General features: G+C 42.8%; 1 protein-coding gene across 3 annotated transcripts in view; it reads right to left on the minus strand.

Annotated features, from left to right (window-relative positions):
* Positions 1–12477, minus strand: part of ADAMTS12 (ADAM metallopeptidase with thrombospondin type 1 motif 12) — a 313276-nt gene that overhangs the window by 94837 nt on the left and 205962 nt on the right. For all 3 annotated transcript variants that reach the window (XM_043547279.1, XM_027831000.3, XM_007068846.4), the window contains exon 13: positions 3348–3481. In XM_043547279.1, coding sequence (XP_043403214.1) covers positions 3348–3481 — 134 coding nt within the window. The remainder of the gene's footprint in view (positions 1–3347; positions 3482–12477) is intronic.

Consider the following 12477-nt stretch of genomic DNA (forward strand, 5'->3'; position numbering starts at 1 on the left):
GGGGAAAGCAGGGGAGCTCTGGTGGTGGGCAGGGGAGGACAGGAGGGGTGTGTGTGTGTGTGTGTGTGTGTGTGTGTGTGAGAGAGAGAAGGAAGGGCTCGGGTTGGGGGGGGAGAAGCAGGGGAGCTCCGATGGTTTATGGGGAGGGAGAAGGATAGGGAGGGCTCTGGTGGTGTGTGGGGGAGGAGAAAGACTGGGAGGTCTCTAGTGTGTGAGGGGGAGCGGGAAAGCAGCGAGGGCTCTGGTGTGTGTGGGGGAGAAGGGTAGGGAGGGCTCTGGAGTGTGTTGGAGGAAGGAGGAAAGGCAGGGAGGGCTCTGCTGGTGCTGGGCTGTGTGCGTGTGGAAAAGAAAGGCAGAGTGGGTTCAGAGGGGAGAGGCAGAGTGGTAATGAGCCTTGACTGGAATTTCATGGCTCTGGGCACCAGGCATATTCAACTGCAACTCACCTTGCTTGAGGGCTTCAGGTTTCTGAATCTCCTCCAGTTTCCTTTGAACCAGGGTGCTTTGCTAGTCCCACTGCAATCTCTGGCCTCTCTGGGAAGTCTTTTCTGCTGGTCTCCTCCCCCTCAGACTCACAACTCCTTCCTTATAATTAAGGGATTCCACAGCCCCCCTCCACGGGGTTGTGACATGATTTAAGCAGGCTTCCCTGGACCACCAAAATCCGGGTTCCAGTCCCATTGCACAGAGCCTCCTTTTGTCCCTGAACTCACAACTCTTTCCTCTTGGGGAAAGGATTCCACAGCCCTCCTTCTTGATTCTGGAAGGCTCCCCAGCCCACCTGTCTCCCTTCTGGTTCCTATCTCAGGGAGCCTCTCTTCTGACTCAATGTTCCCCTGCAATTCTGCCCTCTTGGCTGTCTGTCCTCTCCCTCTTAATCTTCCTGTAAGCTACCAAACAGCTGGATTTTATCATTCTAAGGAGGCAGCTACTGATTAACATCTGGATCCCATTCCTCTGCTAGTCTGCTGCTCTCCCCACCCCCTTTCTTTCTAAAAGGTTTTGTCATGGAATAGGGTTTGGCTTACTCCAGGACCCCCTGTCCCTTCAAGGAGACAGAGTAACCTTTTGCCACAGACCACTTCTCACGTGCTCATGTACCACAGTTTGGGAATCTCTGATCTACATGGCAGAGCTTGCTTTCAGCAGAGATGCATCAATTCATCCTCACTGATTCAAATGCATTTTTAAAAAACCTGCTTTGTATAAAATAGATATACATTTGTAGTGATGTGTGAACTGCCAAAGCTTGTGGGATTCAATATGAATAAATATTCAAAAGCCTGAAGTTTAGTCATCCTAATCTCAATCCCTTTGGTTTAGAAATCAGAGTGAAACTCTCATGAGATGAGTGCTCTTATAAAATTGCAGATACTATTGGAGCTGGATCAAATATACCATGAAAATAGCCCTCTTAATACAGTATTCTGCCTCTCTTAGATCAGTCCTGTCTGAAGCCAAGAAGCATAGAGATGAGAAAAAATTAGGATGACCACATATCCCGTTTTGGCTGGCACTGTCCCTTTTTTAAGCCCTGACCTGGATGCCCTGACTTTTTTTTTTTTTTTTGGGGGGGGGGGAGGCGAAAGTGGGCATGTGTCCCACTTGCTTTTGCTAACTTGATCAGTTGGCAAGCGCAAATGGAACAAATGCCCACTTTTGTCAAAAAAGCAGGGTGTGGAGGAACATGCTGGAGGGGTGGGGGGCAAGTGGCAATGCCAGCCCCATTCAGGGAGGGAGGCAGAGCTTGAGTGATCAGTGACGCCAGCCCCAGCCTTTGGGAAATATGGTCATTCTATCTAGCGTGTGTGTCACTGCTTGCTCAAGCCTTGCTTGCCCCCGGTGTGGGGAGGTGGGCTCAGGCAAGCGGCTTCGGCCAGCCCTGTGCCAGGGAACGGAGGCTTGGGCCAGCCCTGTGTGGTGTTCCGTTTTCCCTTTGGGAAACATGGTCACCGAAGCAAAAATATACATTTGAAAAATTTACCAAACATGTTCATATCTTAAAAGGTTTGTTTCAGTATATCTTCAAGTATGACTGTTCATAGCAGTTTCCCCTGCCCGTCCCAGCTCCCACTGAAGCCAAGGGGAATATTTTCACTGACTTCAATGGGAGTTGGATCGGGAACTCCAGCTTATCCAAAGAATTCACTAGTTCAACTGTAGGTACTGTATAAAAAATTAAGAATTAACCCTTTTGTTGCTGTTCTTTGATGCACCAACAATTCCACTGGAAAGTTAAACCTTCGGAGTGGACACATAGCAAGTACATGACTTGATATTCAGGTGGTTAAAGTATGCAGCTATCAAATGGCCCTCCAGGAACATGATAAATTAATTTCTACCAGCAACTAACTAAGTGTTTTCTAGGAATCACAGTCCTGCTTTTGCTCCCAATGTCATCAGTGGCCAAATTTCCTTTGGGCTTCAACAGGAACAGGCTCTGAACCTCATATTTTCAAAAAAATAAAACTATAGATAAAACTATTCCATACCACAAAAACATACTCCAATGCATTGCTATCCTATTGGAAAACAACCCATCGACTATGGGATTTCCTTATCTTATAACTATGTAACCATAACCCAATATTGCAGGAACGGCATGTATTTTCAGAACACACCAATAGAATGTTGTGAATGCTGGGCACGCTCTAGGTGTAGTTAGGGTGACCAGACAGTAAGTATGAAAAATCGGGACGGGGGTGGGGAGGTAATAGGTGCCTATATAACACAAAGCCCCAAATATCGGGACTGTCCCTATAAAATCAGGACATCTGGTCACCCTAGGTGTAGTGGAGAATTATGTCAAAAGAGTAATGTTGTTGTAATTAAAATACACTCTCATTTGTTTGCTTTGGTTACAGTAAATTTCATGCAGATTCACTGCTTCTAAGTCTGAATGTCCTTCTGTATGTGATTAAATATTACAAGTACAATGGATTTAATTCTAAGCCGATGAAGAACATGTGGTTTCATAAAATTAGGATCACGTTTTCAAAATGTAGCTGTATGAAATGGTTATATCTAATTGTGGCCCCAAAACCATATAATCCTCTGTGAAAACAATATCGCCATAGGAATAGAGCAAACAGACATTCTTTAATTGGTTCTGATAACAAAAGAAATGACGACAACCAGGCCAATCTGTTCTGCAGAAAGGGTCAAAGTTATTCTAATGTCCATTTAGAAAAGCAGTTCCCCTTTAAATTGTTTCTACTATAATTTAAAATACAATGAAATCAAATGCCCCGGGCTGGCATCTTCTTAAATAAGTTGGTACACAGTTTCCCCTGATAATACAGTCCCATGAAATTTTAGAGAAGGAAACATACAAACATACCCAATACCTTACACATGCCATTAATACAGATATCTCGGATGTTTCTGCCTTCAAAGCAAGGAGTACCATCACTAACTGCATCCAGCATTTTCTCTGAAAACTGGCCATCTACAGGACGGCAGTGGAGCTCACAAGGATTAGCTGAAGGAAAAAAACAAACACACTTTCTCACTGTAGCAATTATAATATATAGTAACCAAAGTTCTGAAGTAAAATATGCAGAACTCTGACAATCTGTGGTACATCAAGGAATTTGCAAGATGAAACACATGGAGAATATCTCACATCTCAAAAAAGTGTATTAGAGTAGCTATGGGCTTGAAAATATTTAAAATGAATTTAGTACTCATGAAAAATATCAAATTGACAGTCCCACTGCTGAACAATAGTGGCTATTGTACTTCAGATCTGATCTAAGGCCCCAGTCAAGAAAGCTTCAACTTCCAGCCATTGGATCATGTTATACCTTTCTCTGCTTGATTGAAGAGCCCATTATTAAATATTTGTTCTCCATGGAGATACTTATAGACTGATCAAGTCACTCCTTAATCTTCACTTTATTAAACTACATAGATTGAGCTTCTTAAAACATAATTTCTAATCCTTTAATCATCCTCATGGCTCTTCTTGGAACGTGCTGAAGTTTATAAAATTTCTTGAATTGTGCACTCCAGAACTAGGGTGACCAGATGTCCTGATTTTATAGGGACACCCCCGATTTTTGGAGCTTTTTCTTACACAGGCACTTATTACCCCCCACCCCCTGTCCCGATTGTTCACACTTGCTGTCTGGTCACCCTATCCAGAACTGAACACAGTCCAGTGCCAAATACAGAGGTAAAATAATCTCTCTATTCCTACTTGAGGTTCCCCTGTTTATACACCCAAGGATCATGTTAGCTCTTTTGGCAATACTGTTGCACTAGGACCTTTGCTGGATTGGGGGTTTAAATGTGTTACTGACAGGCCCATTAGAAGTAAGTCAACCAAGACATCAAGATATTTATGTAGTTTACATATACATTTATTAAATATTTTAAGGAATATTCAACTGTGCTGTATACCCAACTCTGCTGAGCGAGGGCCTGAACCAATGCCTATTGAAGTCAATGACAATCCTTCCCTTGACTAAAATGGGGAATTGAGTCAGGCCCTTCCTGCATAATTTTATTGTTGTGACCACTGTCTTTCTTTCCCACCTCACTGTTTTGTCTCACCTTCATTGTGTCATATATGCAGCTGTATTCAAACTTGGCAGGGCAGGGCGTTTGTGCATTTACATGTAATGTGAGCAGTGCAATTTTTGGCACTGTTTAAAAACAAAAAATATTATACTTATAAATGATAAAAGAGCAAGAAGGTAGCTCAGTCTCTATTGTTGTTTGAACAGCATGGGCAATATGTTTGGCTCTGTGTAGCACACAAAATAAAAGCTGTCCCTTCCCCCAAAGAGCTGCAAGGTCCTAGTCTTGCAAAAACTCAACTTTGGGCACTTGAGAAGTCCCACTCAAGTCAATACAGTCTTTGGAGAATTGGGGTCTCAAAGACAAAAACAGAAGATGGGACATTCTGGGAAACCCAGAAACTTAGCTGTTTTTTGGCTAACTGTACACAAAGGTAAAAGTTGATTTTTAAGAGGGACTTGAGTGAAAAGAAGGCGGTGGCTTGGCAAATTGGGATGAAGGAGAGCATTCCACTTATAATGGGCAGCATGGAGACAGGAGTATGCAGAGAGTAGATGGAATTAGGCTTTGAAACTGGCATCATTCAAGGAGGTAAGTGGTAGGAGTTAAGGTCTGAGATGTAGACGGGTGGAATTATGAATGACTTTGAAGGCTAGGATGAAAAAATTAATCCCCATTCAATCCTTATCCAGTCTGTAAAGTTTGCTAACTGGGGCAATCAATCAATTTCCATTCTGATAGTGTTTTTTGGGATATACAAAAGAGGTATGATTTTTATTTTATTTCATTTAAATTCATGTAGGAGATTTCTGCCTGCTGTGGTTAATTTCAGTATCTGGTGCTAAAATTAATTTAGTACTTATTTCTGCCCCCCTGCACAATTTTTCAATAAAAAGAACCACGTTTTCTAGGAAGCAAGGATTCCAGAATTCCACCTAGTATTTGCCTCTTGCTCTAAACTGATCCTGTCTAACACGGAAATTGTGCAGAACCGTTTTTCTACTTTCAAGCAGTTCCTAATGTGTAGAACAGAAGTTTGACTTCCCAATGGAGAAGTGCATGGGATTGTGTAAAAGTCACCATGGTGTCCAATTTCATTTCTGGAAGCACTGAGCATGAAAGAAAGCACAGTGGCAACTGCTAAAAAAATGAAGCAGCCCTATCGGGCATGAACAGAAAAATTGCCAGTTTGCCACTGAACTTCACTGAAAATAAGAGCAGTTCCTGCTCCTACCCCACAGTGTCAATTCATTATTCAACAGACAGGCACATTAACTCCAGGAATGATGTAAGTATTAGGCTTTGGACTTTCACATACAGACAACTGATTATGGGGTGGATCACTGCAGCCATTGAGGAAATTGACTATTATCCCAGCCACCTTACTAGCCATTTGTTTTCCAGATTATTATGTATATTACTGTTGTGTCCAGAGGCCCTAACCAAGATCAGGGCCCCTGACAGGGTTCACTCCCCACTCTGAATGCTAGGGTACAGATGTGGGGACCCGCATGAAAGATCCCCTAAGCTTATTTCTACCAGCTTAGGTCAAAAACTTCCCCAAGGCACAAATCCTTCCTTGTCCTTGGATGGGTACTGCTGCCACCACCAAGTGAATTAGACAAAGATTCAGGAAAAGGACCACTTGGAGTTCCTGTTTCCCTAAAATATCTCCCCAAGCCTCTTCACCCCCTTTCCTGGGGAGGCTTGAGAATAATATACCAACCAAACGGGTAAACCAGATTCTTAAAAAACAGAACTTTATTATAAAGAAAAAAAAGTAAAAGAAGCACCTCTGTAATATCAGGATTGAAGGTAACTTTACAGGGTAATCAGATTCAAAACACAGAGGATTCCCCTCTAGGCAAAACTTTAAAGCTACAAAAAACAGGGATAAACCTCCCTCTTAGCACAGGGAAAATTCACAAGCCAAAAACAAAAGATAATATAACATGCCTTGCCTTATTTACTTATTCTTTTTGCAATATTGAGACTCATTTTAGGATGATTTTATAAGAAGGAGTTTTCTGACCTGATGCTTCTCTGCTTCCCCAGAGAACACACAAAACAAAGCACAAACAAAGCCTCTCCCCCCTCCCCCCCCCCACACACAGATTTGAAAGTATCTTCTTTACCCATTTGTCCTTTTGGTCAGGTGCCAACCAGGTTATTTGAGCTTCTTAACCCCTTACAGGTAAGGAGGAATTCTAGGCTACTCTTAACTGTATGGTTATGACAGCCCCATTATGCCAGTGTTTCGCAAATGCAACCACCAGGGCCTTTTCTTGTGGCTACAACCTCCTGTATGGTGATGGCTGCCAGCAGGGGTTGGGCCTTGCCCCTTCTGGAGACACAAACACTGGAGGAGCAGGCAGCCAGTGAGTTCTCCAGCTTCCCGGGGCAGAGGGGTCGGGATCAGCCCTGGCCTAGCAGACAGCTGGCTCCAGCTGCGGGACTTCAGGCTCCATCTCCAGGCTCTGGGGTCCGTCACCCAGGCCCTATCCCCTGGGCGCAGGGCTTCGGGCTCTGGCCCTGTGCACACCCCTGGTACCTGATGCCTCCCCCAGCCCCCGATACATCGCTCATGGCCCTGCTGCCTCCCTACGCACCACCCCATCCAGGGCTTAATTTGTCCCCCGGCATCCTGGGGCCGAGTAAGTCTGCTGTGAAAAGTGATGTTTGTTAATATCATTTGTCATAGTAGACTTGGTAGTTAGCTGGGAAGCTGTGAAAAGTGATATTAACATACAAGTATCACTTTTCACAACATCAGACTTACTCGCCAGCAAGTCTAAAATAAAAAAAGCAACCAGCAAAGCAAAAGAAACAACAAAAAAGACAAGAATGTGCAAAGCACCTTATTTGTGTTTCTATTCTGTTTAGGTCCAGTAAAGAACAGAGACAACTGTACATTATTTTTATTATTGAGTCTGCAAAATCCCCCCCCCCAAATAAATTACAATGATTTGGACATGCATTTATGCATATTTATTTGTTTTTCCTAAAGTTAATTTAAGTATTTTAGGAAAAATTGTCAGAGTAGCCACCGGGAAGAGTTGGTGGCTGCACTTTGAGGCCACCAAAAAATGTGTTATGAGAACCCCTGTGCTAGACTCTCTACACAGACTTCATAAAAGATAATCACTGTCCCCAAAGAGCTTATATTTTAAATAGGATAGAAGAAAGGAAGTACTATTACCCTCCTTTTGTAAATGGGGAACTGAGGCACAAGGAGATTAAGAGACTGCCCAGGTCACACAGAAAACGCACAGAAAAGCCAGATATTGAACCAACATTTCTCAAGGCTCAATCCAATGATTTAGCCATAAGATCATTTTTTCGCTCAGTAAGAACATGAACATTGTTAAAAAGAGCATTTTTCCTTAAAGCAATTTTCTGCCTAGGTGAATTTCACTAATTAATAATGACACTTTACCAAAGGAGCTGCCATCTTAAGTATTGATAGGCCAGTATATACACAGAGATTCTTGTAATCCAAAATATTCATAAAATAACAGATCTGATCCTGAAACATAGACCTTGATTTTGCAAAAGACCTTTCCTTTGACTTTCTGTAGGAGTTTTGCCTGAGAAAGAACTGAAGGATCAGGCCTTAAATGTATTCCCTCAAGCTGAATGGAGATTATATCACTGACTTCAATGGGAACAAGACTGAGTCCTTAATACAGAGGCAGAATGGATGTAATGGAATTCCAAGTAGAGGAATCTATTAGGAAAAGTATCTCTTTTACTGCACCTAGTTAACAATAAATTAAAAAACAAGAACTTTCAAAATATTAACACTATAAGCAGAAGAGAAGCAGCAAATACCGAGAGGTACAACCCAGCCAATATTCCTATTTCAGGTCATAAAAAATATCAGAGGGTCTGATTGCCCCTTTCCTATGGAAAAAACACAAAGAGATGGCCCTGGTGGGAGGAAAACTTCAAAAACTTTTCTCCAAATCATTTTAGGGGAGATAGGAATTTTCCTCCTCAGAATCTGTGGGTCTCAGGGGTTCTGCAGAAGGAATGAGCGATCTGCCAGGAGGTTCTGCTTTCGCTCCTACAGTAGGGCATCCCATTTCAATGTAGCTCCTCAGCAGCTTGTCTCCAATGGGCACCCAATGACAACAATGGGGTTTCTCTGAAAGTAATCATGGCTTGTTACATAAGGACTACACAAAAACCGAGTAAGGACCTCAAAATTTGGCCCTGTGGGGTTCCCCCCCGGTATGTGCACACAGGAATATCTACTCAGGCAATCAGAGACATGAAGGTCGCTATCTTACAACAAAAAAACTTCAAATCCAGAGTCCAGCGAGAAACTGCTGAATTGGAATTCATTTGCAAATTGGATACTATTAATTTAGGCTTAAATAGAGACTGGGAGTGGCTAAGTCATTATGCAAGGTAGCCTATTTCCCCTTGTTTTTTCCTTTCCCCCCCCCCCAGACGTTCTGGTTAAACTTGGATTTATGCTGGAAGTGGCCCACCTTGATTGTCATGCACAGTGTGGGGAGAGTGGTCAGTTTGGATGAGCTATTGCCAGCAGGAGAGTGAGTTTGTGTGTGGGGGGGGGGGAGGGTGAGAAAACCTGGATTTGTGCTGGAAATGGCCCACCTTGATTATCATGCACATTGTAGGGGGAGTGGTCACTTCGGATGAGCTATTACCAGCAGGAGAGTGAGTTTGTGTGAGTATGGGGGTGGGGGAGTGAGAAAACCTGGATTTGTGCTGGAAATGGCCCACTTTGATTTTCATGCAGGTTGTAAGGAGAGTGGTCACTTTGGATAGGCTATTACCAGCAGGAGAGTGAGTCTGTGTGTGTGGTTTTTGGAGGGGGGTGAGGGGGTGAGAGAACCTGGATTTCTGCAGGAAATGGCCCACCTTGATTATCATACGCATTGTGAAGACAGTGGTCACTTTGGATGGGCTATTACCAGCAAGAGAGTGAGTTTGTTTGTGGGAGGGCGGAGGGTGAGAAAACCTGGATTTGTGCTGGAAATGGCCCAACTTGATGATCACTTTAGATAAGCTATTACCAGCAGGAGAGTGGGGTGGGAGGAGGTATTGTTTCATGGTGTCTGTGTATATAATGTCTTCTGCGATTTCCACAGTATGCATCCGATGAAGTGAGCTGTAGCTCACGAAAGCTCATGCTCAAATAAATTGGTTAGTCTCTAAGGTGCCACAAGTCCTCCTTTTCTTTTTGCGAATACAGACTAACACGGCTGTTACTCTGAAACTACTCAGGCAGTGTAAATTGAACTACATGAAGCTAATCACAGGGAAAACAAATTCTTTCTCAATAGCAGAAATATTAATAAAGAGATTTCAAGTGTTTTCTTCAGAGTTTACTCCATTAATTTACATCAAAGTACATCTACACTCTTGAGCTGGAGGTATAATGTACATTTGCTAGTTTTGATCAGATCAGTGCACTAAAAATAACAGTGTAGCCATGGTGGCACAATCAGTGGGACAGGCTAGTCGCCTGAGTAATTACCTAAGGTTGCAGGTGCAATGTTACTCAGGACAGCTAGCCTATTCCACCACCCAGCCTTGCCACGGCTCTAGTTCTATTTTTAGTGCACTAGCTTGATCAAAGCTAGCATGTGTATGTCTACCTGAGCAGGAAATTATACCTCCAATGTAGACATACCCTTAAAAAAAGGATCTACTCTCACCTGATTAAGTTGGTGTTTGACCAATGTGTGCTGCTGCCTTAAGACAGGATTGCAATATTTTTTCCTACTACACAAGGAGTGATTCTGTGTTTCTGTTGAACTCCTGGTTCCATTGAACCAGGATTTGGCTAAGGGAAGGCTGTAGCACAAAAATCAACCAAACAACCCCTTCCCCCACCCTAAGCACCCTAGTCATAAGAAGGGGGCAAAAAAGGGAAAGAATAAGAAGGCGAGCAGGTGCTTTATAACATCAGGCAATCCTTGCAACTTTAGTTTCTGCCTGATTTCAAACTAATGGCAATAGAAGGTTCTGACAGCTCAGCTCCAGAGAATGTAGCTGTACAGATCTGATCTGAAACACAGACATATTGCCTTCTGAAGACATATGAGATCCATCACAGTTTAGTTACGTAACCCCTATCCTCTAATATATATGAGGAGGATAAACAGACAGGCGAGCCCATCACTGTCACAGACTGATTAAATATAATGTATCCATATAGAATTATTTCTCTTTCTAGCCTTTATTCCATAAACTCAGAGTAGGCCTCACATTGAAATACTGTTCTCCAAGAAACTAGCAGATTTAGATAAGCTAAACTATACTCCCTTGAAGAAAATAAATTAATAAAGTAAGCAAGCCTGAGTATCTCTCCCTTATCACAGCTCAGTAGATTTAATACCATAAGGATTAACATTTTATCCTGGTTTAATTACCTCTGTCACAGCGACACTAGTCTGCCAGTTTCAAAGAGAATTGTCTGTGGAAAATGAATAAGGCTTTTTTAACTTATTTTTTTCTTCAGTGTAGGGTCGGATATTTCTGTATTTGTACTTCTTTTTTATATAATGCTGGAGAAACTGTAATTAGATGCCCAGTACTAAGAGAAACAATCTCTGCTGGGTTTCCTGTCTCTCTTCAAATCCTGGTATCATCGGAGCGCTGAACCGAAGGCGGAATTGGATGAATTTTCTCACATAAAGATGAAGGCTTAAGACTAGTGAACAATCTAACAGCTAGGCAACTATATGCTCCTTCAGTGTACAGTAATGAGCCACCTGATACTTTTCAAATCCCATCTCTTGTCCCCTTTCTTCCTCATGGCCCATACCCTCTGACCCTCCCATCAAAACACTCGGGCCACAATTTTCAAACTAGAATACCTAAAGTTAGTCATCTGCTACTTGATTTTCAGAGGTGTTGAACCCCCACAAACCCAGTGAAGTAAATGAGAGCTAGTGCGGCTCAGTGCCTTTTAAAATCAGGTTACTGTGGTTTCTGTTCCTAATTATGGATTTGGGGGCCTAATTTCAGGCCTCCAAATTGGAAAATTTGGGCCTAAAATCCTCTTTCCAGGGCTATTCAGTTGCTCCAGGCTCAGTTATTCTTCCTGAAATTTACCCATTATATCTTTTCTCACTTCTGCCTATGCCCAACTAGAGAGGCTACTGCCACAAAATTAATCTGTACCATACAGTACCCCCTTACTATAACGGGGTTTGCACTGATAGATTGGAATGGAGTCTGAAGCATTTAGTTTAAAAGATGCAATTCAAAAATAAATCATTGCATTATTTTCCTCATCCTTGTTCACATCTGAAGAAATCTAGATAGTGAGCTTCATATTGTTCAACATCTCCTTTCACAGTAGATCTTATTTATAAATTTACACCCAATAGACACTTTAGTTCTGATCAGTTCTAATTGTAAACATTTTAGGCAAAACCCTCCCATGTTGCACACTGCCGGTGGGGAAGAAGACATAGTAGCAAGGAACTGCCTCAGTCCCAGCAGCATTAGACTGCCAGTTCCTGTATTTCATTCAGGTGTTGTTTTTGGAATAGTAGCAACATTCGTCCACCAAGCATGCCCCTTCTTGTCCAGCCCTGGTAGTATGGGGCAAGAAAACTCCATAAGCCTAGCACCAATACACTCCCTAGCTTCCTTCCTGGCTCATGAAGATAGCAGCTGGATTTTGCATTTTGTCATCCATCCTTCCTTTCTTCAGCTCCCCTTCCTCCCTCTCTCCTGAACGTCCCTCTGCCAAGGATGAGCAAACATCCCATTTTAGCCAGGACAGTCCATTTTTTAAGCCCTGTCCCAACTTTTTTTTTTGGCAAAACTAGGCATTTGTCCCCATTTGCTCTTGCCAACTGATCATCAGTTGGCAAGAGCAAACTGGACAAATGCCCAGTTTTGCCAAAAAAGTGGAGTGCGACCCCTAGCAGACCATGGAGGAACGTGTACGGGGAGGGAGGGCAA

This window comes from Chelonia mydas, chromosome 5 (genome assembly GCF_015237465.2).
Source record: "Chelonia mydas isolate rCheMyd1 chromosome 5, rCheMyd1.pri.v2, whole genome shotgun sequence".
NCBI lineage: Eukaryota > Metazoa > Chordata > Testudines > Cheloniidae > Chelonia > Chelonia mydas.